This window comes from Antedon mediterranea, chromosome 5 (genome assembly GCF_964355755.1).
Source record: "Antedon mediterranea chromosome 5, ecAntMedi1.1, whole genome shotgun sequence".
Lineage (NCBI taxonomy): Eukaryota > Metazoa > Echinodermata > Crinoidea > Comatulida > Antedonidae > Antedon > Antedon mediterranea.
Window position 1 is genome coordinate 12,351,890 of NC_092674.1, and position 27,778 is coordinate 12,379,667.

Sequence of the window (27,778 nt, forward strand, 5' to 3'; positions counted from 1 at the left end):
AATATAATATTTCATACAATATTACAAAATTCTTAGCAATGAGGAGGCATGGTTAATGTGTTTTATTTGTATTAAACACATTAATAATAACTTCCCATATATCTTTTTAAATCATGATTTTAACTCTTCATAAAATAAAAGTTTACTCAGTGAAGTTATACATTCATTCAGTGATTTCATATTACATATTCTTTCAAAAACAAACATCCATATTGTTATTGTTTTTCCTGTGCAAACATGGTGTTAGCACAAGAACTGTTCAACACTTTATTATATATTGCTACAATACTATCTACACATGTTGGTACTGTATTACTAAAAAATGTAAAAATATTGTTATAGTAGCATAAATAATCAAAATACAACTGAAATGACCATTCTAAAACTTCTGATGAAGTTTTATAAATGTCTCTAAATAAATAAAATGATAAAATAATGGCATTTCAACAAAGTATTAAATAGACTGTATGTACATCATAAGTTAACAGTTTTTAGTCTCACTGAGCTTTATATCTCTATGATTTGGTAGACTGTAATTGTATTTTAAGAACAGCACTTAAAATTAATAAAATATGATATAAATACAATTGAAAGTTTTTAATGTAAATTATTTTAATTAAGATAATTTACATTGTCAGATCTCACTCTGAATACATTTAACCCGATTTCTCATCAAAAGAGTCAGTGTGGTAAAAGACCTCTTAAACAAAAAATATAACAATATTTAATATAAAAAACTCATTACAATCCAGCATTCGAGCAGAGAAATATTATTGATAAAGGTTTTCATAACATGCAGAAGTAATTAATGTTCTCCCTGGTCATTTTATTCCAGCTGTGACAATTGTATTATCATCGCTCTGCACAACCATGAAGAAACATCAGAATGATTGTCAATATTATAATTATTAATAAAGGACAATATAAAAAGGATCTGATCCTATCATAATGCACTTTTATATGATTTAGCGAAATTAAGTAGAGCAATAAGGTAGTGTCTGAGCAGCATTGTGTTGGAAGGCATTGGAAGACACACAAAGGTGTACAAGGGTCTCTTTAGCTGTGACTGACAGGCTGTACTATCATAGACGGGTAGATGTTATTGTGTTCGGTGTATTTTAATACACCAAACACACTATTTAAAAATAGTTTTAAAAAGAGATGATAGCATCCGGTTTATTCTATTTCAAAAAGTGGTATCATGGTTATATGATAATGTTGCTATTGTAGTTTTTTATGCTATGAAACTATGTTATGGAATGAATCTACAAAGGCCTAGTATTATTCGCTGTTTAAACACTGTATTCATTTTGGATAATGTATACAGATTAAGGTGTATGGTATTGTAACGAAAATCCCTTCTCGGGTTCGTTCCCTTTTTGTGGGGAGGGGTCTGCGGTACCACGGCAAACTCGAATGAAACAAACAAATCAATTACAATTTTTGGAGTGACCTCCTTTATTCTTCTTTGATTCCAAATTATTGGTACAACTGATTATAATAATTAATTAGATTAGTTCTGCTATTACGCCGGACATGAAACAACAGCGTAACCACCAGTAATGACGTAACCTCAAATAGTAGCGTGACCACCAACAACGGCGTAACCCCTAACAGCAACGTTAACCACCAACAATGGTGTAACCTCCAACAGCACGTAACCACCACCAATGGTGTAACCTCCAACAGCACGTAACCACCAACAATGGTGTAACCTCCAACAATGGTGTAACCTCCAACAGCACGTAACCACCAACAATGCTGTAACCTCCAACAGCACGTAACCACCAACAATGGTGTAACCTCCAACAGCACGTAACCACCAACAATGGTGGGCGCTAGTTCCGTTTCGCACCTGTCGTTTATTTCGACTCAAAATTGGTTAAGTAACTTTATCGTGAGTACCACACCTTAGAATTAGGCCTCAAAAATACTTTTACGAAGGAGATCACACAAAAAGTAAAAAATGAATCCTTTAAATTGATGAATTTACAGACGTGTTTCTCGCACATCGGTTCGTGAATTTCGCATACTCCATGTTCAATGTTGTTGTTTCTATGGAGCGCCAAAAGAGCAATCATATATATTTAATGCATTTATTGGTGAAAATTACGTTCAATTTTATCATATTTTGTCAATGTCATTGTCAATGCAACAAAAATATTACTGTTGATACTGTACATGGTTTTTGCAGGAGCTTTTGAATGAATGAAAATCGACAAATTCATCATCATATTACATGTACTGTAGTGTAGGGGTATACCTTAATCTAAATAATATGCCTCTTAGTCTTACTCTTAGGCCTAGGGTTGGTTGCTATTTGAAAACAGCAAATTATTAGCAGTAAAATGTTACAGCATTTTTATTGACAAAATATATTAAAATTAAACGTGTATTTCAATAATAAATGCATTAAAAGAAGACGCATTCCACTGAGGTTTTAACCATCTATTGTTGTTGCTCTTTTGGCGCTCCATAGAAACGAAAATATTGAACTTCGAGTATGCTAAATTCGTGGCGAACGGTATGCGAGAAACATGTCTGTAAAATCATCAATTTAAGGATTTATTTGTTACTTTTTATGTGATTCTTCTTCATAAAAGTACTTATGAGGCCCAATTTTAAGGTGTGGTATTCACAATAAGTTGCTTAACAATTTGGAGTCAAAAGGAAGTCGAAAAAAAACAGGTGCGAAACGGAACTAGCGCCCAATGGTGTAACCTCCAACAGCACATAACCACCAACGATGGTGTAACCTCCACAGCAACGTAACCACCAACAATGGTGTAACCTCCACAGCAACGTAACCACCAACAGTGGTGTAACCTCCACAGCAACGTAACCACCAACAACAATGGCGTAACCTCCACAGCAACGTAACCACCAACAGTGGTGTAACCTCCAACAGCACGTACACCAACACAATGGTGTAACCTCTAACAGCAGGTACACCAACACAATGGTGTAACCTCCAACAGCACGTACACCAACACAATGGTGTAACCTCTAACAGCAACGTAGCCACCAACAATGGTGTAACCTCCACAGCAGGTAACCACGTACCGGCTAACAGGGTAACCACCAGTAGTCTTACCACTGGCTAATAGGTGTACCCACCAGCAAAGCAGTTTCACAACCACACAGAGTGTACCACGGCCCACCACGGGCTAACTGTATCTCAAGCAGTAACACAACCAGTAGGTGCAACCTCCGGCTCAGCTATCTCAAATAGTGATACAACCAGTACAGTAGGCGCAACCTCCGGCTCACAATGTCTCAAATAGTGATACAACCAGTACAGTAGGCGCAACCTCCGGCTCACTATGTCTCCAACAGCAGCACAAGCGGTAGGCTGTACCCTCCGGCTAACTTACCTGCTGTGTCTTAACTCTCCTTTTATTATTCAGCTCTAATTTTCTCTTTCTTTTCTCTAATCTTCTCTACACTTTGTTTTCCAATTTCTCTAATGTCCCTACTTATTTTACACGTCTTCTCCCTGCTTCTCCGCTTTTCCAGCTCCAATCTCTCCTTCCTTTTTAACGCAGCTTGAGGTAACCCTCCATTGCCTTCCTTCTCCAATCCCTCTCTGCCCTTTCTCTCAAGTTAGACCGGGCGCCCGGAAGATTTATTCATGTGAAAAGATACAAAAGGTTTGATGATGTAGTTAGGTGCGTATTAAGGCGAGATGCAATATTCGATATTGCTGCCGGGTCACAGCCTGTACATGGGGCCTGTGGGGATCATAACATAGGGGGGTAAAAATGCATTTATTCATGTGAAGCGATACAAGGATAAACTTTTTTGGATATCATTCGCAGTGGGCTACTAATGATTACATCACCAATGACAGCAACTTTATCCTGTACGGGGCGCCAAACAGCAACATTTTAGGGCCACGCCCAAATGGGTTTATTCATGTGAAGCGATACAAGGTTGAATCTTTTTTTAATGGCAGCAGTACATATTGGGGATGACAAAAACACCAATGACAGCAACTTTATCCTGTACATAAGCTGAGACAGCAGCCCTAAAGGTCCGCAGATTCCCCCTATTCGGCTATATACTCGGTGCGTATGTCGTCTTATGGCGTTCAGCTGAGTTAGAAATACGTGATACGGACTCGTACTGACAATAAATAGCCTACACAGCAGAATGATAAAACAATAAATAAAGAGAGCAGTTGTTTGCTGTACCAAATCATCAAACATCAAACTCTTAGGAACTCGCCCAAAATGGGTTTATCCATGAAGTATGAATCGTTTTTTCTTTCTTTCTCTCTTTTTTGCTCCATTCGTGATCAACAATGTCGATAATACAAACACATTTACGATAACGAGTGACTTTTATTTTATAATTGAAATATATCTTTATTTTGGAATAATAAATAACACCAACAAAAACACTTAAAAATAACCAACAGCAGATTTGTATTTTAGGGTAACATTTTGAACAATCAATATTATATCAAAATCATTATTTCGATCAAAATAATATAATTTAAGAATAGTTTTCAGATAAACTAAATAATTACACTCATATTGATTGACACCGGTACCTATTAGTGTACATTATTATTATAACTCCATTTAAATATTGTTTTAATTACACACTAGACACTAGTGATATTTCTATATGAAAAAAGGCAACGAAATCTAAATTTGCAACATTTTTTAACATAACATAACATAATAGTAAAGTAAATAATAGTGCGAATTCAACATAATCACTTAGAGAATTGGTAAGGTATAGATTAGACTATCGAAGGCACACTATTACTAAAAAATAAAAACCAACAAAAAACTGCCAACATCTTAAACGTCGTTACTTGTCTATAATGCATAATGAATGGATCGACTACTGTATCGATTACTGCACATTGTTTTACTTTAACTGAACCAAAGTCAAACTTTTAATTGTTACTGTACTAACATTAGACAGTGATATCTGATAAAAGGCAACATTAATTAATATTAATAATACTGAACCAAATTAAATATCGTTACTTATCCACACTGGATCGACTACTGTATTGATTATTGCACATTATTTTACTAACTAACATAAGAAAGTGATATCTGATAAAACGCAACAAACTGAATCGAATTAAATATCGTTACTTATCCATAATGGATCGACTACTGTATTGATTACTGCACATTATTTTACTATAACTGCCCAAGTCAAATTTAAAATTGTTACTGTACTGTACTAACATTAGACAGTGATATCTGATAAAAGGCAACATACTCAAATTATCAAATTAAATATCGTTACTTATCCATAATGGATCGACTACTGTATCGATTATTGCACATTATTTTACTGCCCAACTGCCCAAGTCAAATTTAAAATTGTTACATTAATAACATTGGACCAAATTAAATATCGTTACTTATCTCCAACTGAACCCAGGTCGAATATTTTGCATACCGACACACTGTAAAAGCACACAATGAGCAAAGACATCGATTTTACTGGCTGTATGCATTAAATAACTAAATATTGTACATTCCTCATATTCCATTACTAGCTGAACAGAATACACGATATAATAAAACCAATAGGGGCTATTGGATTTCTATAATCACACTGTAATGATACTGGATTTTACCGCAAAGGCAAGTCATTGCGATCGCTTTGTGGACAGGATGGACAAACCCGCAGTCACTGCCTATGTATGCAAGATATATGGGTTTAAAAGCATGAACAGTATTAATGAGGCCAGGTACCAATCGTTTCGCAAAATGACAACTGGAAAGAAGAAAGTCAAGAAGATCAACTGTTCGTCATTGCCACCATGTGAAATCACAATCACCCAGCATCTGTTGAAGGAAAATTATGTATCTATTATGTGGAGACACGCTCATACTCCTCAGCCAACACAAAACCTACGCCCATTAAACTATGGATGGGTTGATAATGGTGATGGAAGGTATGTACCGAAATGGTTTGATGGAAATGCTCTACCAGATCCGTTGACTAGTGATCCACACTCGGAACAAAGTTCTTCACGATACTGATGCAGGAATATTGGAACAAACTGATGATGAAGAACTTGAAATAATAGATTTTGAAGCTGAAATCGATGATGACCAACCTTGGAGTGATGACAGTGAAAGTGACTGTGATGATGACGAATAGATAAACTAAAAAGATTATGCATTACGGCTGATTTAATAGTTTTTAATCGTTTACATAAAACATTTGACAGTTTTGAAGTAAATATTGTATAATATATCAAATGTAAATACTGAAATATTTGATCCATAGATAGTTGGCAAGCAGAATCCAGTATCATTACAGTGTGATATAATCAAATTTATAAATGACGCTGTCACAAATCATGTAAAAAGAAATACAATACCCCCTATTGGTTTTATTATATCGTGTATTCTTTTTAGCTAGTAACAATGGAATATGATGAATGTACAATATTCAGTTATTTAATGCATACAGCCAGTAACCACGATGTCTTTGCTCAATTGTGCTTTTACAGTGTGTCGGTAGTTACACTGCATGTAAAATATTCGACCTGGGTTCAGTTAGAGAAAAATAATGTGCAATAATCAATACAGTAGTCGATCCATTGTGGATAAGTAACGATATTTACTTTTGTCCAGTATTATTAATGTTGCCTTTTATCAGATATCACTGTATAATGTTAGTACAGTAACAATTTTAAATTTGACTTCGGCAGTTTTAGTAAAATAATGTGCAATAATCGATACAGTAGTCGATCCATTATGGATAAGTAACGATATTTAATTTGGTCCTGAGTATGTTGCATTTTATCAGATATCACTGTATAATGTTAGTACAGTAACAATTTTTAAATTGACTTGGGCAGTTATAGTAAAATAATGTGCAATAATCGATACAGTAGTCGATCCATTATGGATAAGTAACGATATTTAATTTGGTCCTGAGTATGTTGCATTTTATCAGATATCACTGTCTAATGTTAGTACAGGAACAATTTTAAATTTGACTTGGGCAGTTATAGTAAAATAATGTGCAATAATCGATACAGTAGTCGATCCATTATGGATAAGTAACGATATTTAATTTGGTCCTGAGTATGTTGCATTTTATCAGATATCACTGTATAATGTTAGTACAGTAACAATTTTAAAATTGACTTGGGCAGTTATAGTAAAATTATGTGCAATAATCGATACAGTAGTTGATCCATTATGGATAAGTAACGATATTTAATTTGGTCCTGAGTATGTTGCATTTTATCAGATATCACTGTCTAATGTTAGTACAGTAACAATTTTAAATTTGACTTGGGCAGTTATAGTAAAATAATGTGCAGTAATCAATACAGTAGTCGATCCATTATGGATAAGTAACGATATTTAATTCGATTCAGTTTGTTGCGTTTTATCAGATATCACTTTCTTATGTCAGTTAGTAAATAATGTGCAATAACCAATACAGTAGTCGATCCATTGTGGATAAGTAACGATATTTAATTTGGTTCAGTATTATTAATATTAATTAATGTTGCCTTTTATCAGATATCACTGTCTAATATTAGTACAGTAACAATTAAAAATTTGACTTTGTTTTTCAGTTAAAGTAAAACAATGTGCAGAAATCGATACAGTAGTCGATCCATTATGGACAAGTAACGATGTTTAAAATGTTGGTAGATTAAGTTATTTGTTGGTTTTTATCAGTCTAATTCACATGAAAACGGTTACTTTTTTTTTATTTAGATTGAATTAAAAATACAGTAATAGTGTGCAATCGATAGTCTAATCTATACCTTACCAATTCTCTAAGTGATTATGTTGAATTCGAACTATTATTTACTTTACTATTATGTTATGTTATGTAAAAAATGTTGCAAATTTAGATTTCGTTGCCTTTTTTCATATAGACATATCACTAGTGTCTAGTGTGTAATTAAAACAATATTTAAATCGAGTTATAATAATAATGCACAATAATCGGTACCGGTGTCGATCATTATGAGTGTAATTATTAATTAGTTTATCTGTAAAATATTCTTAAATTATATTATTTTGTGTTGTGAAATAATGATTTTGATATAATATTGATTGTTCAAAATGATACCCTAAAATACAAATATGCTGTTGGTTATTTTAAGTGTTTTTGTTGGTGTTATTTATTTATTCCAAAATAAAGATATATTTCAATTATAAAATAAAAGTCACTCGTTATCGTGAATGTGTTTGTATTATCGACATTGTTGATCACGAATGGAGCCTCGGGTATTTGAGCTGCTCAAAAATGATTACACACTTCATGGATAAACCCATTTTGGGCGAGTTCCTAAGAGTTTTTTGATGATTTGGTACTGGAAACAACTGCTCTCTTTATTTATTGTTTTAGCATTCTACTGTGTATTTATTGTCAGTCCGAGTCCGTATCACGTATTTCTAACTCAGCTGAACGCCATTAGACGACATACGCGCCGAGAGTATATAGCCGAATAGGAGGAAACTGCGGACCTTTAGGGCTGCTGTCTGAGCTTATGTACAGGATAAAGTTGCTGTCATTGGTGTTTTTGTCATCCCCAATATATACTGCTGCCATTAAAAAAAGATTCAACCTTGTATCGCTTCACATGAATAAACCCATTTGGGCGTGGCCCTAAAATGTTGCTGTTTGGCGCCCCGTACAGGATAAAGTTGCTGTCATTGGTGATGTAATCATTAGTAGCCCACTGCGAATGATATCCAAAAAAGATTATCCTTGTATCGCTTCACATAAATAAATGCATTTTTACCCCCCTATGTTATGATCCCCACAGGCCCTATGTACAGGCTGTGACCCGGCAGCAATGTCGAATATTGCATCTCGCCCTAATACGCACCTAACTACATCATCAAACCTTTTGTATCTTTTCACATGAATAAATCTTCCGGGCGCCCGGTCTAAGTCTCACGTCCGTTCTCTGCTTCTCTTCCTGCCTAAACTCTGCCTCAATCTGCCGCCCTCTATATTTCCTTCTACCCCAAAATCATTACAGTATATTCAGATGGGTATAATAGTAAATCCCTGTATTTATAAAAACTTTTAAGCAATAAATTTAAATAAATAATTCATTTTTTCAGTTTTATTCAGAAATATATGATTGATGTTCTGAATTAACTTTTGTGAGCAAAAACATGATAATATCATGACTTGTTTTTGTATGCAATGTTTTTTTGTGACAATGTTCTATTAACACACATACCTAAAAAGGTCGTTGCAAACTACAGAAAGCCACTAATCTCCTATCTGTATTGACATCATGCTCTTATAGTACTCTTTCATGTGCTTTTATACTTTATGCAACATTCTCTTATACACGATGTTGGATGCATCAAATGTAAATTATAATTCAGTGGTGTTTGCGTTTGAACAAGCAGTTACGACTGAAAACGTATCCAAAATGTGTTCAGGTGGTAACACATTTTGACTGGTAAATTCTAATTCCATTGGTTTCATTTTGTCGTTACTGGGAGGGGATAAGGTTTAAAGTAAATTTTTTACCAAATCAAATGGATATCTCAATTAATATCTTTTTTATATCATTTGCTTCAAATACATAGTGTTGCTCTGTATATATGGCACAAAATAACAACACGACACACCTTAACATTCTGTGCTCTAAATGCAGATGGTAAACACTATTACAGAATCTACAATGCTAAAAGTGAGAACACTTTCAATGACAGATTTATAAAACAAAAAAATACGTAGGCCTAAAGTCTATGCAAAAATAAAAAATTGTGTTTAGTTTAGATACTTAGATACTCTCTTAGTATTACAGGGTAACACCGCGGATCAAAAATATGTTGTTTATTATAAAACATAGACCTTTCAAAACACTACTTAATTTATTTAATGAAATATATCATAATTATAATATACATTTGGATTACAGGCCCGTATGCAGCATTTATAATGGGGGGGGGGGGTGCGAGCGAAGCGAGCAACAATGGCTGGGGGCCAGGGGGCCGCCAAGGGCCCCCAGTCAGGTAATTTGCGTTATTTGACGTTCTAAAGACTGATTTAAGACTCTCTGTTGTGGCTTGGGCTAGTTGAACGATGGACACCAGAACTTAACGCTTTCATGATGAGGCCAACTCAGACAGCGTCGCACGACGCTGTCTAAGTTGGCCTTCCCTTTAGGCGCCGTATTCGATAGTGTCTGTATTTCCAGACACGTCTTTACCGCCGGTTTAAGTTGTCTGTATTTCCAGCAAACACTTTACCGCGTACCGCGTACATGAAGCGCTAAGCTATTGCTTGTCGTCACATGATCGACTGCGCATGTTTTACATCGAGTTTGTAGTCAGTTCAGATTCCGTAATTTAATTACCGGTATTTTAGCATATTTTTGTTTGTATACCATTGATAATGTAAATTTTGTATATATATATATAATGATATTGTCTTTAGTTAAACAAGACAAGAAAAAATACCAATCGAGGAAATAGTGGACCTTTTGGGACTTGGCAGACGCACCCCCCTGGATACGGGCCTGTGATTAGCTGTACGCGAGTGCAAATAAAACATCTAAATGAATATGTATTTGCAAAAAGCTAAAATTGATTCTGTCCCACTGTGTCATGGGCCAAGAGCTTTTCTTTTATTATTCAAATTTTTTTAAATCGTTAATCGTGACCCTTTATAACTTGTTGTAGACTTGCCCCAAGTCTGTATTTATTGTCTTTTTTTTATTTATTTGTTTTTATTTCGACCGCGATTTTTGTCTGAAAATACAGACTTGTGAAACACGTATAGAAATCGATCTGCAAACCGCAAACATCCGATAAGAATGACGTAGGTTATCATACCGTATTTGGCTATATGGGGCGGGCGGTATGTAAATATGGATTTCGAATCAACCAATGATCATTTTGTTTCAAAATGAAAAAGATCGAGTACCGTACGTACAGTGTGCTGAATGTACGATCGAGACTGAACAACTGTTGAAATATAAAATCGTGTTGCCAAGTTGTTTTGTTTATTAATTGTTCTGGCCTAGGCCTCCTTCGTAGGCGGGTTCGTAGGGCTACTCAACTCGTACGTATGACCTTCCAAATAAAACACCAATAAGGTACATACCACCAAAGAATATATATCACAAGAATGAGTATTCCGCGATTTTTGCATGAGGAATTTGTAACAGAGAGCTCCAGAGAGTGATGCCCGCCCTCATAAGGGCGGATGTATACATACTAAATAAGACTTGATTTAATAGTGTATTACACATGTCACATTAAATAGAATTATGATAATATATTTCGCAATTGTAAACTATTTTATAATACATATTTATTAACAAACTAGTGTACATTCACTTTTACAGACAATTATTTACTAACATGCTAAGTTAGTTCACAAAAAAGGCCTAACACAGCAACACCAAAATCAACGAATCGTTACTCAGCACGGCCTATTCTTTACCATTGCCGTGTACTACTCTACGCCCGGTAAATTAAGTATTGTTTTTATGATATAAATTAGTATAAAATACATGTTATTAATAGGACAAAATGTTAAATGTCATTAACATTTATTTGTTTTACCAGAAACAAGTTAAATATAGGAATATTATTAAACTATCCTTCGTGAAAACGCGTAAACAGCAACACGCCCGGTCACGCTATCGTAGCGCCCGGTTGATAAAGCAAACTGTTTATACGGCAGTTTTTACTAAATAAATTGCATTAAACGAACAATTAAATATCCAAATAGTATTTAACATGATGTTGGCATGTAGTTGATAACATTTTTTATCATGAAAATACTACCGGTGGTCCAGCCTTTGATTAGTGAAACCGTCACAAAAAGTTGTATACATCCCAGATACATCCACACTTATGGCGGCGCCCTACCACATGGACAATATTACTGTTACAGGGAAAATCGCGGATTAATCATTCTTGTGATTAGACTTGCCCCAAGTCTGTATTGTTATTTTTTTATAATTTATTTGTTTTTATTTCGACCGCGATTTTTGTCTGAAAATACAGACTTGTGAAACACGTATAGAAATCGATTTGCAGACCGCAAACATCTGATAAGAATGACGTAGGTTATCATACCGTATTTGGCTATATGGGGCGGGCAGTATGTAAATATGGATTTCAAATCAACCAATGATCATGTTGTTTCAAAATGAAAAAGATCGAGTACGTATAGTGCTGAATTAGTCTGGGCTCCAGACGGAGTTTTTTCTTAATATTAGTAAAAATATAAATATTTTTGCACATATGGCGTTTCATACGTGTATTACTTGATTTTGGATACTCCGTCTGGGGAAACACGCAAAAGTCACGTGGTTTGACACCAAGAATTCTTGGTGCATAGATTATCCGGTTGACTAGTTTCAGCTGCATGCGATTGGCTACTCACTCGTACACAGTTTTAATATTCATGTTTCAGAATTTCAAAGACTCAACAACTAAGAAGGTACGCATGCGCTATGTTACGTTTAGACAATGTGTACTTGGGTACATTAATGAAAGTTTCTGAAGGCTAGAAATGATTTTATACCGTATGCCTAGTAGTAGTCTGGTAAAAATTTGATGGGATTTTTCCCAAGAAAACTCGTCTTGCTTCTCCGCAAATCAAACATTGAATGGATCATTTAATATTACGCGGAGATAATTTGATTTAATTCCCACCCAGACCCTGTCCTGTTCTGTGTAGTGTAGCCCTGTCTGTTGTGTGTGAATCCTGTTGTGTGCCGGTGGTGGTATGTAGGCCTACCTTATTGGCGTTTTATTTGGCAGGTCATACGTGCGAGTTAAGTAGGACCTACGAAGGAGGCCTAGGCTAAGGACTAAACAATTAATAAACAAAACAAATTGGCAACACGATTTCATATTTCAACAGTCTCGATCGTACATTCAGCACTGTACGTACTCGATCTTTTTCATTTTGAAACAAAATGATCATTGGTTGATTCGAAAATCCATATTTACATACCGCCCGCCCCATATAGCCAAATACGGTATGATAACCTACGTCATTCTTATCGGATGTTTGCGGTCTGCAAATCGATTTCTATACGTGTTTCACAAGTCTGTATTTTCAGACAAAAATCGCGGCCGAAATAAAACAAATAAATAAAAAACAATACAGACTTGGGGCAAGTCTAAGTGCTGAATGTACGATCGAGACTGTTCGAATATGAAATCGTGTTGCCAAGTTGTTTTGTTTATTAATTGTTTAGTCCTTAGCCTAGACTTGCCCCAAGTCTGTATTGTTTTTTTTTTAAATTTATTTGTTTTTATTTCGACCGCGATTTTTGTCTGAAAATACACTCAAGTAATACACGTATGAAACGCCATATGTGCAAAAATATTTATATTTTTACTAATATTAAGAAAAAACTCCGTCTGGAGCCCAGACTATCCTTAGCCTAGTCCTCCTTCGTAGGTCCTACTCAACTCGCACGTATGATCTGCCAAATAAAACGCCAATAAGAGGTAGGCCTACATACCACCACCGGCACACAACAGGATTCACACACAACAGACAGGGCTACGACACCACTACACAGAACAGGACAGGGTTTGGGTGGGAATTAAATCTAATTATCTCCGCGTAATATTAAATGATCCATTCAATGTTTGATTTGCGGAGAAGCAAGACGAGTTTTCATGTTCTTGGGAAAAATCCCATCAAATGTTTAACAGACTACTACTTAGGCATATAAAATCATTTCTAGCCTTCAGAAACTTTCATCAATGTCCCGATCAATGTACCCAAGTACATTGTCTAAACGTAACATAGCGCATGCGTACCATCTTAGTTGTTGAGTCTTTGAAATTCTGAAATATGAATATTAAAACGGTGTACGAGTGAGTAGCCAATCGCATGCAGCTGAAACTAGTCAACCGGATAATCTATGCACCAAGAATTCTTGGTGTCAAACCACGTGACTTTTACGTGTTTCCCCAGACGGAGTATCCAAACTCAAGTAATACACGTATGAAACGCCATATATGCAAAAATGTTTATATTTTTACTAATATTAAGAAAAAACTCCGTCTGGAGTCCAGACTATCTTGTGATATATATTCTTTGATACCACCACCGACCGGCACACAACAGGGCTACACCACCACACAGAACAGGACAGGGTCTGGGTGGGAATTAAATCAAATTTTCTCCGCATAATAAATGATCCATTCAATGTTTGATTTGGCGGAGAACTAGCCTATCATATCACGACGAGTTTTCATGTTCTTGGGAAAAATCTCATCAAATGTTTACCAGACTACTAGGCATATAAAATCATTTTAGCCTTCAGAAACTTTCATCAATGTACCCAAGTACACGTTGTCTAAACGTAACATAGCGCATGCGCATCGTCTTAGACGTTGAGTCTTTGAAATTAAGAAATATGAATATTAAAACGACGTACGAGTGAGTAGCCAATGGCATGCGGCTGAAACTAGTCAACTGGATAATTTATGCACCAAGAATTCTTGGTGTCAAACCACGTGACTTATGCGTGTTTCCCCAGAGTATCCAAATTCAAGTAATACACGTATGAAACGCCATATGTGCAAAAATATTTATATTTTTACAAAACTCCGTCTGGAGCCCAGACTAAACTTGTTGTTGTATATGACCGTCTTAAAATTACTTGACATGTTTCGATAAATATATTCTCATCATCAGAACTGTAATCAAAGCCTAGAGTACTTGTATACGTACAAAGTTGCGTTTAAATGAGTCAATAATTACCATGATAATTTACGTAAATATCCTGTAGTAATACATTTTTCTATACAATTTAAAGAGAAGATGGAATTTAAAATCAGTACCAAAAGCCGACGATAAAGAGAGAATTACATGTTTTAAAAAACACCCACTTGTTATTAAAAAAAAAACATTGCACATCGGCGAGGTTCGATGGCATGAGTGACTGGCGAAAACTTGCATGTTTTGTTGCACTGTAGCCCTATCAGTAGGCATACAATGAAACGTGTATCTTATGTACCCCATGGTACAAAGTGTCATACAAATTGTACATTTAATAATTCGAACAACCTAGATCGTGAACATAATTCGTAGCGTAGACAGTACACGACGTACGCGTCGGTAAACTTCGCCAGGGAAGTAGGCCTAACTATACGCATTCTGATCCCATGGATGGAACATGATGTATTACGCGTAAACCGTGTATTTCACGATGCCACTGGATCGGTCACTTAATAATAATAATTAATTTAATTTTCCAATTCATCATGTGTTTGTCATTACTATGAACTTTAATTGTACTGATTGGAATAATTAATCAGTATAATAATGCTTGCCTTCTGATTAATGTTTAGTTACATTGAAAACCTCATCCATAGGATGCGATGTAAATCAACAGTTGAATAGCAAGAGGAGACATGGGTCGGCTAATTCACTTGCAATTGTTTGTCTTCTTTTTAACAATATTTTGATGACGAAGTAACAGTTACTGTATAGTCAGAGAGATAATAGTTATATAAGAATTTTCAGATTTGTAATAATTACGTCAAGTATAGCCTCTTCTCTAGTAGCCATGTCACCTACTTGACTTAGCTATTGGGCATGTCAACGTGCCCTGATATTTGCTCGTTAAAATCGCCTATGACACCAACGCAAGCATACAACATTACTATATTCTACAAATTAATAAGCATGATCAGAAATAGACAATGTAGTCGCTTAGTATATATACCAATTTCATCATGTAACTGCTGTGTTCAGTGTTCTGTTATTTGCGTACATTATACAGCAACACTTTCCCCGTGATTATGTTTACGATAAGGTGTAAAATTAATGTTAAACATCAGAGATGTTATCTATCGGGTTGCCAGTTATAATGTAGTAAAAATAAATAATACTAGAATATAAAAAGTACATAATGAGAAAAAAGAAAACCTGGCTAACCCAGTTTCATTAACGGCTGAACTATACTAACTTTAGATAAATTGGAGCTCATCAGTCACACATTGTAGTAATTTCGGATTTGATAAAAGCATATTTGGCAAATCAAAATTGATTACATTCCGATTATCAGGACCTACAATGGTAGGAAAACGTAAACTTACTGTGAGTTGTTTGCATTTAAATTATAATAGTATGAGGTTAATAAGGCCTATTTCAGATAACAGATAGCGGATTTTGTTTCTCAGGCTCACTCTAAAATCACGATCTCTTTTCGCGAACTCTAATCTCACATAATTGGGCAATGAAATCATTATTAACAACATGTAAGCTTATACAGTAGGCATATATGTATATTATTATTATTATTATTATTATTATTATATTATTTAGGTGATAAGCATGATAATGATTATGACTACCGTAAATTGATATCAGATTTTTTTAATTGGAGCAAATTGAATAATTTAAAGTTAAATGTTGGCAAAACTAAAGGAGATGGTCGTAGACTTTAGAGTAAAGAAAGATCCTATTATTCCAGTTCTGATTGATGGTAACGAAGTAGATAGAGTAGAAGAATATAAATACTTAGGTTTTGTCATGGACTATAAACTTTCGTGGGAAACCAATACGAATAGAATAGTTAAAAGAGCCAATCAAAGAATGTTTATACTTCGCAAAGTGAAATCACTTAGTATTGATAGCTCCCTGTTAATCCAAAGTATTATGTCTTTCTGTTTGATATGCAATTATGAAAATATTAATAAAAAAGATAAAAGAAATTGAATCGCATTACAAGGAAAGCTGAATATATTGTTAAAGATCCGTTGGTGCAGTTAGATGAAATATACATAAATTTGATAGTTAAGGCAGCTCATAAAATAATTAAGGACTTTGATCATCCCCTTAGCAAATACTTTATTATCAAACGTAATGGTAGAATACATGTTCATGCATCTATATATAAATTATGGTTAATTCTGACATAGGCGAGCACAATGCAAAAACTTCTCTACAAATCTCCGCCTTGGATACCTACCTTATCTATCCGAGATGTACCGCGAAACGTAGATTTGATAACATTAGTGTGCACGCCGACGCTATTATTCCATTTTTGTCTTTTGCAACGACAAAATTTAGCGTTACCTATCGAAATTTGTGGATATCACAGGGTTATTTTCACACACTCGCGCTGTTGTTCAGCTGGCTTCCGGGGGGTCCGTCACTTCCGGCAAAATGGCCGTTGGTGGCGCCATTCGATATTAAATCAAAGTTAACACTATATTTGATTAAATACAAAAATATTTTAGTGGTTCAACGTATCGTGAACTACTGAAATTAGATTCTATTTATTAATCATTTAATCAAATTTAGGTGCGATTCAATGTTACTATAGGAGGCCTGTTCTATTTATTAATCATTTAATCAAATTTAGGTGCGATTCAATGTTACTATAGGAGGCCTGGTAGGCCTACCAGGGAAACACCTTTACTGTTTATATTATCGATTATTTCTGTTGCTTGCTCTATTTATAATAATTATAAATGGTGTGTACTACGACCAATATAGGCCATTCGATATTAAATACAAAAATAATAGGCCATTCGATATTAAATACTAAAATATGTTCAACGTATCGTGAACTACTGAAATTAGATTCTATTTATTAATCATTTATAATCAAATTTAGGTGCGATTCAATGTTACTATAGGAGGGCCTGGTAGGCCTACCAGAGAAACACCTTTACTGTTTATATTATCGGTTATTTCTGTTGCTTGCTCTATTTATAATAATTATAAATGGTGTGTACTACGACCAATATAGGCCATTCGATATTAAATACAAAAATATGTTCAACGTATCGTGAACTACTGAAATTAGATTCTATTTATTAATCATTTATAATCACATTTAGGTGCGATTCAATGTTACTATAGGAGGCCTGGTAGGCCTACCAGGGAAACACCTTTACTGTTTATATTATCGATTATTTCTGTTGCTTGCTTTATTTCAATATAGGCCATTCAATATTAAATACAAAAATATGTTCAACGTATCGTGAACTACTGAAATTAGATTCTATTTATTAATCATTTATAATCAAATTTAGGTGCGATTCAATGTTACTATAGGAGGCCTGGTAGGCCTACCAGGGAAACACCTTTACTGTTTATATTATCGATTATTTCTATTGCTTGCTTTATTTATAATAATTGTAAATGGTGAGTACTACGACCGATATATAAGTAGGCTACGACAGTTGTTATTTGATAATTTGTGATATAAATGTTAAAGCACCGCTGACTGTCACCCACTTTGATAAACTATGCCTTTGGTCTCTTGGTACGGTCACGTTAGAGACTGTTTCAGTGATTGATGACCCCTATTAACGGTTTCCTCCTGTGTCTATTCGTTCAGATAATATAAATAATAATATAATATATTATACATATAGGCCTACTGTTCTTTACAATTATATTATTTGCATTAATACCAATTGTTGTAAAGTTTTTACATCATTACATTATAATTAATGTATATTATTTTTAATTACATCTATTGAGTGACTTTTTTCCCCTTTACTTTCCTATACCACCGATTGCTGTCAAGTGTCCATACATCAACACTGACAGGGGACAGTCACCCACTTTGATAAACTATGCCTTTGGTCTCTTGGTACGGTCACGTTAGAGACTGTTTCAGTGATTGATGACCCCTATTAACGGTTTCCTCCTGTGTCTATTCGTTCAGATAATATATATAATAATATAATATATTATACATATAGGCCTACTGTTCTTTACAATTATATTATTTGCATTAATACTAATTGATGTAAAGTTTTTACATCATTACATTATAATTAATGTATATTATTTTTAATTACATCTATTGAGTGACTTTTTTCCCCTTTACTTTCCTATACCACCGATTGCTGTCAAGTGTCCATACATCAACACTGACAGGGGACATAATCAATCATAATTGGTATACATTTCGCATCTTACCAAACTTATTTTCAGTACAGGTTCAAATCATTCATTCATTCACTCATTCGCCGGAAGACCGAATATAATAATTAGCCTATATTGTTCTCTATTCGTACATTTTTTAATTTTACTGATTACACTATGCCCAAGATAAAGAAAACATCAACTACGTTTAACGTCTACTACCGAAGACAACGATGGACACGCAAAGCACGAAACCGGTAAGTTTGATAGCATTCATTTCTTTTGCCAAATTATCTTTAACCAGAAATTATTTTTAAAAAAACATTCAAAACTATTTAATGAAAATACAATCTTACCGTTAAGTGCAATACATATCAACCCATACTGTTACCCACTTCTAAGATCAATTATAGGCCTACGTACAACGCACACTGATTATACTAATAAAGTCAAGTGAAGGTATCATATGGACTAGCGGTTGACACGTATCTATATTTAATGTAATTCTAAATAATATTTGGATACAATGAACATAATTATGGCTGTTTCAAAATATGTATTACTTTTTTTCTGATCTGAGCAGTGTACTATTGGTCTGATTGTACAAAATAATCTGGAAGGGGAAAAGTATAACGTATTACAACTATACACAATAGACCTTTCAGTAAAATTAGTATTTTTTAGTGGTTGCAGTATTATAATTTAGCTCTTCACTGGTCATACACAGACGTAAACCGCGGTCCACATGAGACATCGCCAAAAACCTGTTTAATTTTTCCAACACATAGTTCAATGTCTGTGTGCTGTCATTAATACAACGTTTTCACCGAATTTGTACAAACACTACACAGACGATTTACAACTTATATTCCGAGTTTAATAATTCATTCCTGGATTGTGACACTTTTGAGTACAAATCTATGTCACCCTGTCACACCCTGGAGAAGGTCAGACTTTTTGAAGTCACAGTCACACACTGACCGCATGTCGCTATTACCACGACGCTTTTGGATTCACAGTAACGAACTCACTACGACACGGCCAACTGCATGCTAAACAACTAAATCTCCACACAAATTATAAATCGTTTTCCACATTCTGGGTAAGTTTATTTATTTTTATGTCACATTTTGCAGTAGGCTAACTTTAACCATGTTTAGTTTAGTCATCTTCCTCACAGCAACATTCATTCAAGCTATTCACATGGAAGATATTGCTTTATTGGTATAGGCCTAATTGACAAATACATATTTATATTACGCTGATGTAAAGTACGTGTATGTATCGATTAACGCAACGCCATAGCCTACCATATACGGTAGTTTAAGACTTAGGCCTATATAGTTTTTTCGACAATTCAATAGTATACCAATGTCTCTTCAAATCATAACTGTATGCATAATATTAATATAATTATAAGCATTACGCAGTGTGTATTTATTATTTTACTATTTGTCATACAATTATACTTATTTATTCCTTTCAGTTACGAATATGGCACAGGAACTGTTAATGAAAATTACGTGTACGAAATCTTATAAAATCCTGCTGTTACAGAACACACCACCCTCCATGCGACAACACGCGGATCTTCTTGGAATGCAGATAGATAAAACATTGGAGGAATGTGTGTCAATGATATCGTCGCAGGCTACAGAAATTGAACAACTTCAGCGCCAGGTGCGGCAGCTAACAGCTACCAATAAGAAGCTTAACTTTCAGATGTCCCTGTCAACCTCACCAATAACCCCTTCACCAAGTAAACAAACGGACTCACCAAAGCCACCACAAATTAGACCTAGAGCAACACCTATTGAACTGGACTTTTTTAGTACAGACAGCGACGACGAACCATTTTTGAAGTCTGTGGACTTGCTGGAAAGACAAGAAACACCCAAGAAAACTATGAAGCCTAAAAAACGGAGGCTGGTCAAGCACAAAAAAGGCCATACATCAACTTAGTAGAAATGCATTATAGACACTTTCCTTGATTACCTTTCTTAATGTGATTGATTGTACGGTATCAATAAAGCATTACTTTCATAACTTCAACATGCCTTCACTCAGTTTTGTATTGCCTACCAACAGCATATCATTTTATAGAACATCGATCGTCTTCATTCCCAATAACAATAATAATAGAAACAATGGAGATAAAAAGTAACAATAATAACAATAATAATGACGATGACTACGATGATGCCGACGCTGACGACGACGATGACGATCTTATGACAATAACAAAACATTACTAATACTGAGACAGTTACAGGAACGATACCACTTTAACATTAGGCTACAATTTCTTTTTCATTCCACATACAACATGAGGTAGTGAAAATGAATGACAGTGAATTTGACTTATTCAATTTTTATTTACTTCCCAGTTCTACCGATGTAGAGCATACGCCAGCAACAGTTCTGCCAGTACTACCCACTCCCGAACTAACCCCAGCGGCCGGCAGTACTCAATCTCTGCCTCAAGACGTACCAATGATTCATTATGGTCCAAAAAGACATGGTATTGTCCAGACTACTTATGATGTCAACGAGAACACAGTGCCTCACCACATTCAACACTTTCAACCAAAAGGACTCTTCAACCAAAATAACCTATGCCAGTATTGCTTGGCATACCGATTTGAAAAAGAAACAATAGGATTCTGCTGCAAACAAGGAAAGGTTGACTTACCCTCTCTACCAGACCTTCCGGAATATATCAGAACACTATTTGACCAGCAATCATTCCTCAATAACATCAGAGCATACAACAATGCTATGGCCCTTGCATCAATAGGTGTTAATGAGGAGCGCCTACCTGGATATTCGCCGACATTCAAAGTCCACGGTAAAGTGTATCACTATATAGGTTCGTTACTTCCTGACTCACCAGCATCCCCAAAATTTGCTCAACTCTACTTCTATGACGCGACAGAAGACCAACAGGCTCACCAAAGGTGTACCAATTCACCCACACATCTAACCCCAACTATGCTAAAGGGACTTCAAGAGACACTACGAACCAGCAATCCATACATAGCAAGTATGAAATCTGTGATTGAATTGCCAAACCTGTCCTCCAAAAAATTAATACTGTCAACCAAAAACAAACCCAGTGCAGGGCATAACAGAAAATACAATTTACCACAAACCAATGAAATAGCCGTATTACAGCTCAATGAATCATGCAATACTACTGACATTATTCTTCATCTCCGCGGAGGTGGGCTCACACGGATATATGACATACATCGTTCATACGATCCTCTCCATTATATCATCATGTTTCCCCGCGGTGCAGACGGTTACCATGACGACATGAAGCTGCAGAATGACAAACGGATGTCGCCTACCAACTATTACTGCTACCGGCTACAGACACGTAAAGATCAGTTCAACACCATTTCAAAATGCCGCCGACTTATGCAACAGTATGCTGTTGATGCTTTCTCAAAGGCAGAGCGTCAAAGACTTCGCTGGGCTCGCAACAATCAGAAGGTTCTCAGGGCTGAAAAATATAAATGCCTCATTGACGCAGTAAACAGGCAAGATAATGTACGCAACTTAGGAAAAGTGATTGTGCTTCCACCTACAATTTACGGAAGTCCCAGATGGTATGCGCAACAATACCAAGACGCAATGGCATTAATGCGGACGTACGGCAAGCCGGATTATTTCATTACGTTTACATGTAATCCAAAGTGGCAAGAAATTATCGACTCCATTCATCCTGGTGAAAAGCCACAAGACCGACCGGACATTTGTAACCGTGCATTTAACAACCGGCTCCGGTTCTTCTTGGATGACCTGTTTAAACTAGACATTCTTGGAAACATTGTTGCCTACACACTTATGACAGAATTCCAAAAGAGAGGATTACCACATGTCCACATTGTTGCCATACTAGCTAAGGAAGATAAGCCCCGAAATCCAGCGGACATCGACAAAATTGTATGTGCTGAAATACCTGTCGCCTCGGACAATCCCCGCTTACATAACATTATTACTACCTGTATGATTCATGGACCGTGCGGCCACCACGATATATCAGCACCCTGCATGAAAACGGACAAAGGTCTTATAAAGTGTGACAAGCATTTTCCGAAACCACTCCGATCTCACACCATCATGAGTCCAGACACAGGTGCAATTTATCGCAGAAGGTCTCCCGTTGAAGGAGGACAAACAGCTACTGTTAAACGCCGAACAACCACTCACACAGTCGACAACACCTTTGTCGTACCGTACAATCCGATTCTTACCTTAAAATACAACGCACACATTAACATCGAAATAGTCACAACAATAAAGGCAGTGAAGTACATATACAAATACATCACCAAGGGAAACGATAGAGTTATGGTTAAGTTACCGTCGGGAGAGGACGCACATGATGAAATAGAATCATTTGCAAATGCCCGTTATATTAGTGCGTCAGAAGCTATATGGCGGCTGTACGAGTTTCCACTCACCAGACGACATCCTGCCGTTAAGAAACTGCCTATCCATTTAGAACACGACCAAATGGGATATTTCAACCCTGACGACTCCAATGGATTGCAGAATGCTATCAACAAATCTGAAAAAACCATGCTAACCGCATTCTTTGACTTAAATTCTAAAACTGCGTCGGATCTCATATATCCAAACATCGTAAGCAGATATATATACACAAACCACGTATGGCAACCACGGAAACGACACACCTCAAGAAATGACCACTTGTGTGATACTATCGGCAGGTTACCAGTCATAAATTTAAATGCTCACCAGAAAGAACTATATTTCCTTCGCATATTACTGCTACACATTTTAAATCCTACCAGCTTCATTGATCTTCGCACTGTCAGTGGAATAACATATGACACTAACCATGCTGCCTGTGTTGCTTTAGGATTATATGAAGATGACAGTGAAATTGATAAAGCCATGGAAGAAGCTGCTTCTATCCAGTTTGGAAACACCATCCGACAGGTATTCGCTACAATATTGCTTTACATTGTCCCCTGTAATCCCAACCAATTCTTCAACAGACACGTACAGATTCTCACAGAGGACTTTCAACGTCGCGACCACACTACTACACCCACCCAATCACAAATCAATGAGGCCTTAACCCTCATAAACCACGTCCTTCAAAGAGGTGGGAAATCATTAGAACACTTCAATCTACCAACCCCAGACCCTGAAACAAATGCCGCATCCCAAGTCATACGTGAAGAAACAACATACGAAAACAGTCAGCTGAAAATGATCTTAGACTCAAACCTACCACTACTAAACAAACCACAACGTGATGTATACAATTCTGTCGTGGACTCTACCGTCAACCGAAAAGGTACACTCTTCCACTTAGATGCACCTGGTGGTACTGGCAAAACATTCACCATTAACCTCATCTTAGCCGAAATACGACGTCGGGGTCTCATTGCACTTGCTGTAGCTACAAGTGGTATCGCTGCAACACTCTTACCAAATGGTCGCACTATCCATTCTCGGTTTAAAGTCCCACTAAAAGTAAATGACAACTCAACCTGCAATATTTCGATACAGTCACCTTTGGCATGCTTAATTAAAGATACATCACTTATCGTTATTGATGAAGTCACGATGGCCAATAAGCACGTATTTGAAACAGTTGATCGTACAGTACGTGACATACGGAGCAACGATAAACCATTCGGTGTGGGATAACTCTCCTCCTAGCAGGCGATTGGCGACAGATCCTTCCAGTGATTCCCAAAGGCGGCAAAGCTGAAATACTACAAGCAACACTGAAGACATCATACCTTTGGAAGAGTATCCAATCGCTTAAATTGACAGACAACTTACGTGTTATCCATTCATATGGCAACGTAGATCAACTTCGCCAATTTTCACATCTTCTTCTTTCAATAGGAGAAGGTACAAAGGAGGAAATTGACAAAGATACAATCGCCCTACCAGACCATTTTTTTTCAACTGCTACTTCGCTACAGCAATTTTGTCAAGAAATATTTCCCGGAATTACCAAAAACATTTCCCATACTACACTTTGCTCTAACGCAATCATATGCCCAACAAACGAAAATGTAACAAAGGTCAATGACTGCTTTATAAATTTATTTCCCGGACCAGTTACAACATATCTCAGCTATGATTCGGTACAAGACGAGGCAGAACACCAATATCCAACAGAATTCTTAAACGATCTGTTCCTGCCTAGCCTACCTCCTCACAAGCTAATACTTAAGCCCGGTATTCCAGTAATGCTTTTACGAAACATAGACCCTAAGAATGGACACTGCAATGGAGCTAGATACATAGTCAAAACTCTACTAGACAGAGTCATCCATGCATCCATTGCTATGGGGCCACACAAAGGCAAAAACCTATTGATACCACGTTTTAAATTATCACCAGATGATCCGACACTACCCTTCGTTTTGACCAGAAAGCAGTTTCCTATTCGAGTATGCTTCAGTATCACATCTAACAAAAGTCAAGGTCAAACACTAAACAGAATTGGTATTTTTCTGGACCAACAGTTCTTTACCCATGGACAACTGTATGTATCTTTAAGCAGAGTTGGCCACCCAGACAACATCAAAATATACAATCCGCACTCAGTTATCAGGAACCAAGTGTCCAATATTGTCTACAAAGAGGTACTGTAAATGAAACATAATATTGTGATTTGCATGTAAGCTTATTACTCAAACTACCTGACACATTGTGTCTTCACAATGGCTAGGAACAGTAGTATTCTAAATGTCACTTTGTAATTTATATAAACAGATGCCAGGATTGTGCATTATTCATTAGAAACACTATTATAACCTCATTATTGTACTTTTTTTGTACCAATTGAACCGATGTAACTTCCATGAGTCTAGGAAAGGGTCGTCTTAGTTGTTGTAACATTTCATATTACTTACTGTAGGTCTTTGTGGGTTCTTCTATCGTTGGTGACATCTTTATTTGTAATCTTTTGCTAAATCTGTGTACAGTAGTACCATACACTCAGATATAGGCCTACCAGAGTTTAAATTCGTAATAAATGCAACCTTCCTTAAGGAGGCGATACACGCGTACATTTTACCAACAACTTCGTGTGTTCAGTTACCATCCATCTACATCCCTCTAATGTCATTTAACATTCTTACTACCTCATCAGAACGCTAATGGCATTTCAACAGTCCCACATAGAATACCCACGTTACCTTATAATTTTCCCTGTAACAATATACTCTAATTTGCTATATTACCCTGGAAGCGATATTTTTGGTGTACCTAATTTATGGACCACCATGAAACATCACAAAATAAAGATGCATTACTCAACAGTCATATGCATAGGTGTCACCCGGGCTTCCATTTCCAGAGGCGTTGTTCATGCTTTTGAGGACCATTCGGATACACCCACTAGAGGGTCGCGAGCGAAGCGAGCGAACCCTCTAGTATACTTAATTCACGTCATAAACAATGAAACTTTTAAAACGTAAATATTTTCAATTTATAAATGTTTTTATATTTTTAATATTTTTAAACGTTTTAGCATTTTTAGCCTATTTGAAATGTTAGCAATATATAAATTGTAAAGGTTTTAGGAACATTCTAACGATTTGAATCCTTTTAAAGCTGTTTTTAATTCTTTTAAAGCTGTTTTAAACTATTTTAATCTCCTGAATCTTATTCAATTTTAATACCTTGTCATGTTTACACCGTATTTCATAACTTATATTTTTTGTGCAATTATGTGTGTGTATATAATATATTATAATTGTATATCTATTTATTTTTGTACTAATAATTGTCAATTTTCAAAAAAAATTTCTGTTGTTATTTTATGATGATGATGGACAAATAAAGCATTTCAGTATTCAGTTTTCAGTATTCTTCTGTTTTCGCAAAAACAGCAAAGTCATCTGCGATGCCTGTGACTTCAGTGCATTTTCTAATATTTGATCCATCTTTTTGTGTGTATGTCTAGTATGGTAAGGGAAGGATTGAAGGGCACAAGGATTTAACTATTTACTTCTGTTTACCTGGTATCATTTGCATAATATATGCAAATTTCATTAATTTATAATTAATTTATATTGTTTATGTGCAGAATTACAACAAAATAAAACAGCACATAAAAAACATAAATTAAGTAACAAACTATATAATTAACTTAGAAAAGAGAGAACAAAATGCTATTGTGAATTGAATTATTATATTTATTGTAGGCCTATTAAGTTGCCTACAGTAGGCCAAACTTTAACCAAAATGCAGCATGAAGGATGACAACATTTATATCGCAAAATATGAATTAAAATGGGTGACGGTTAACAAAGACTGACAATTGCAAGTCATTAATAGTTAGCTTTTTTTTTCCATTTTGTAAAAATCCCTGTACTATAAATACAGTGATTCATTCACCTTGAATTTATCCACAATAAATTGTGTTGTTGAGTGGAAAATATTGTTGTCTTGGTCACAATACATTTAGATTGTCATGGGTCTAATTATTACATGATTTCTTGATATAAATACAACTTAACATCATTAATCAAAACTACCGTAGTTATAAATACAAACAAAAAGCAACATTATTATCATAAGTTAAGTATCATGTTATCACCATTAAACCCCTATTTGCTAAGATAACTAGACTGTAATCATATAAAAAAGTAAGAATATGAAATAAAAAATACATTTTTCTTACTTGGTCCTTTTAAAACACAATTACACAATTTCCTTGTGGCAAACTGAAAAGTCTAATTTATTTTTAATCTTTTTATAAAATCAAAAATATAATTATTTATTTTTATTTATAGTAAATGTTATTTATAATGAGCAGATTGTTACTAGCATGTCTCTTCATGGGTGAGAGGGGATATTTCGATTAATCTAGAACATGGGTTGGTATTGTGCAGTGTAAATACACACA

At 35.5% G+C, this 27,778-nt stretch overlaps 1 protein-coding gene across 1 annotated transcript; it reads left to right on the top strand.

Annotated features, from left to right (window-relative positions):
* The first annotated feature begins 20,496 nt into the window (after positions 1–20,496).
* LOC140049701 (uncharacterized) lies at positions 20,497–25,517 on the top strand. The gene is made up of 3 exons (XM_072094650.1): positions 20,497–20,822; positions 21,249–24,505; positions 24,760–25,517. Exons 1-3 carry the CDS (start codon positions 20,497–20,499, stop codon positions 25,515–25,517), a joined length of 4,341 nt encoding a protein of 1,446 aa, XP_071950751.1.
* Positions 25,518–27,778: the final 2,261 nt, after the last annotated feature.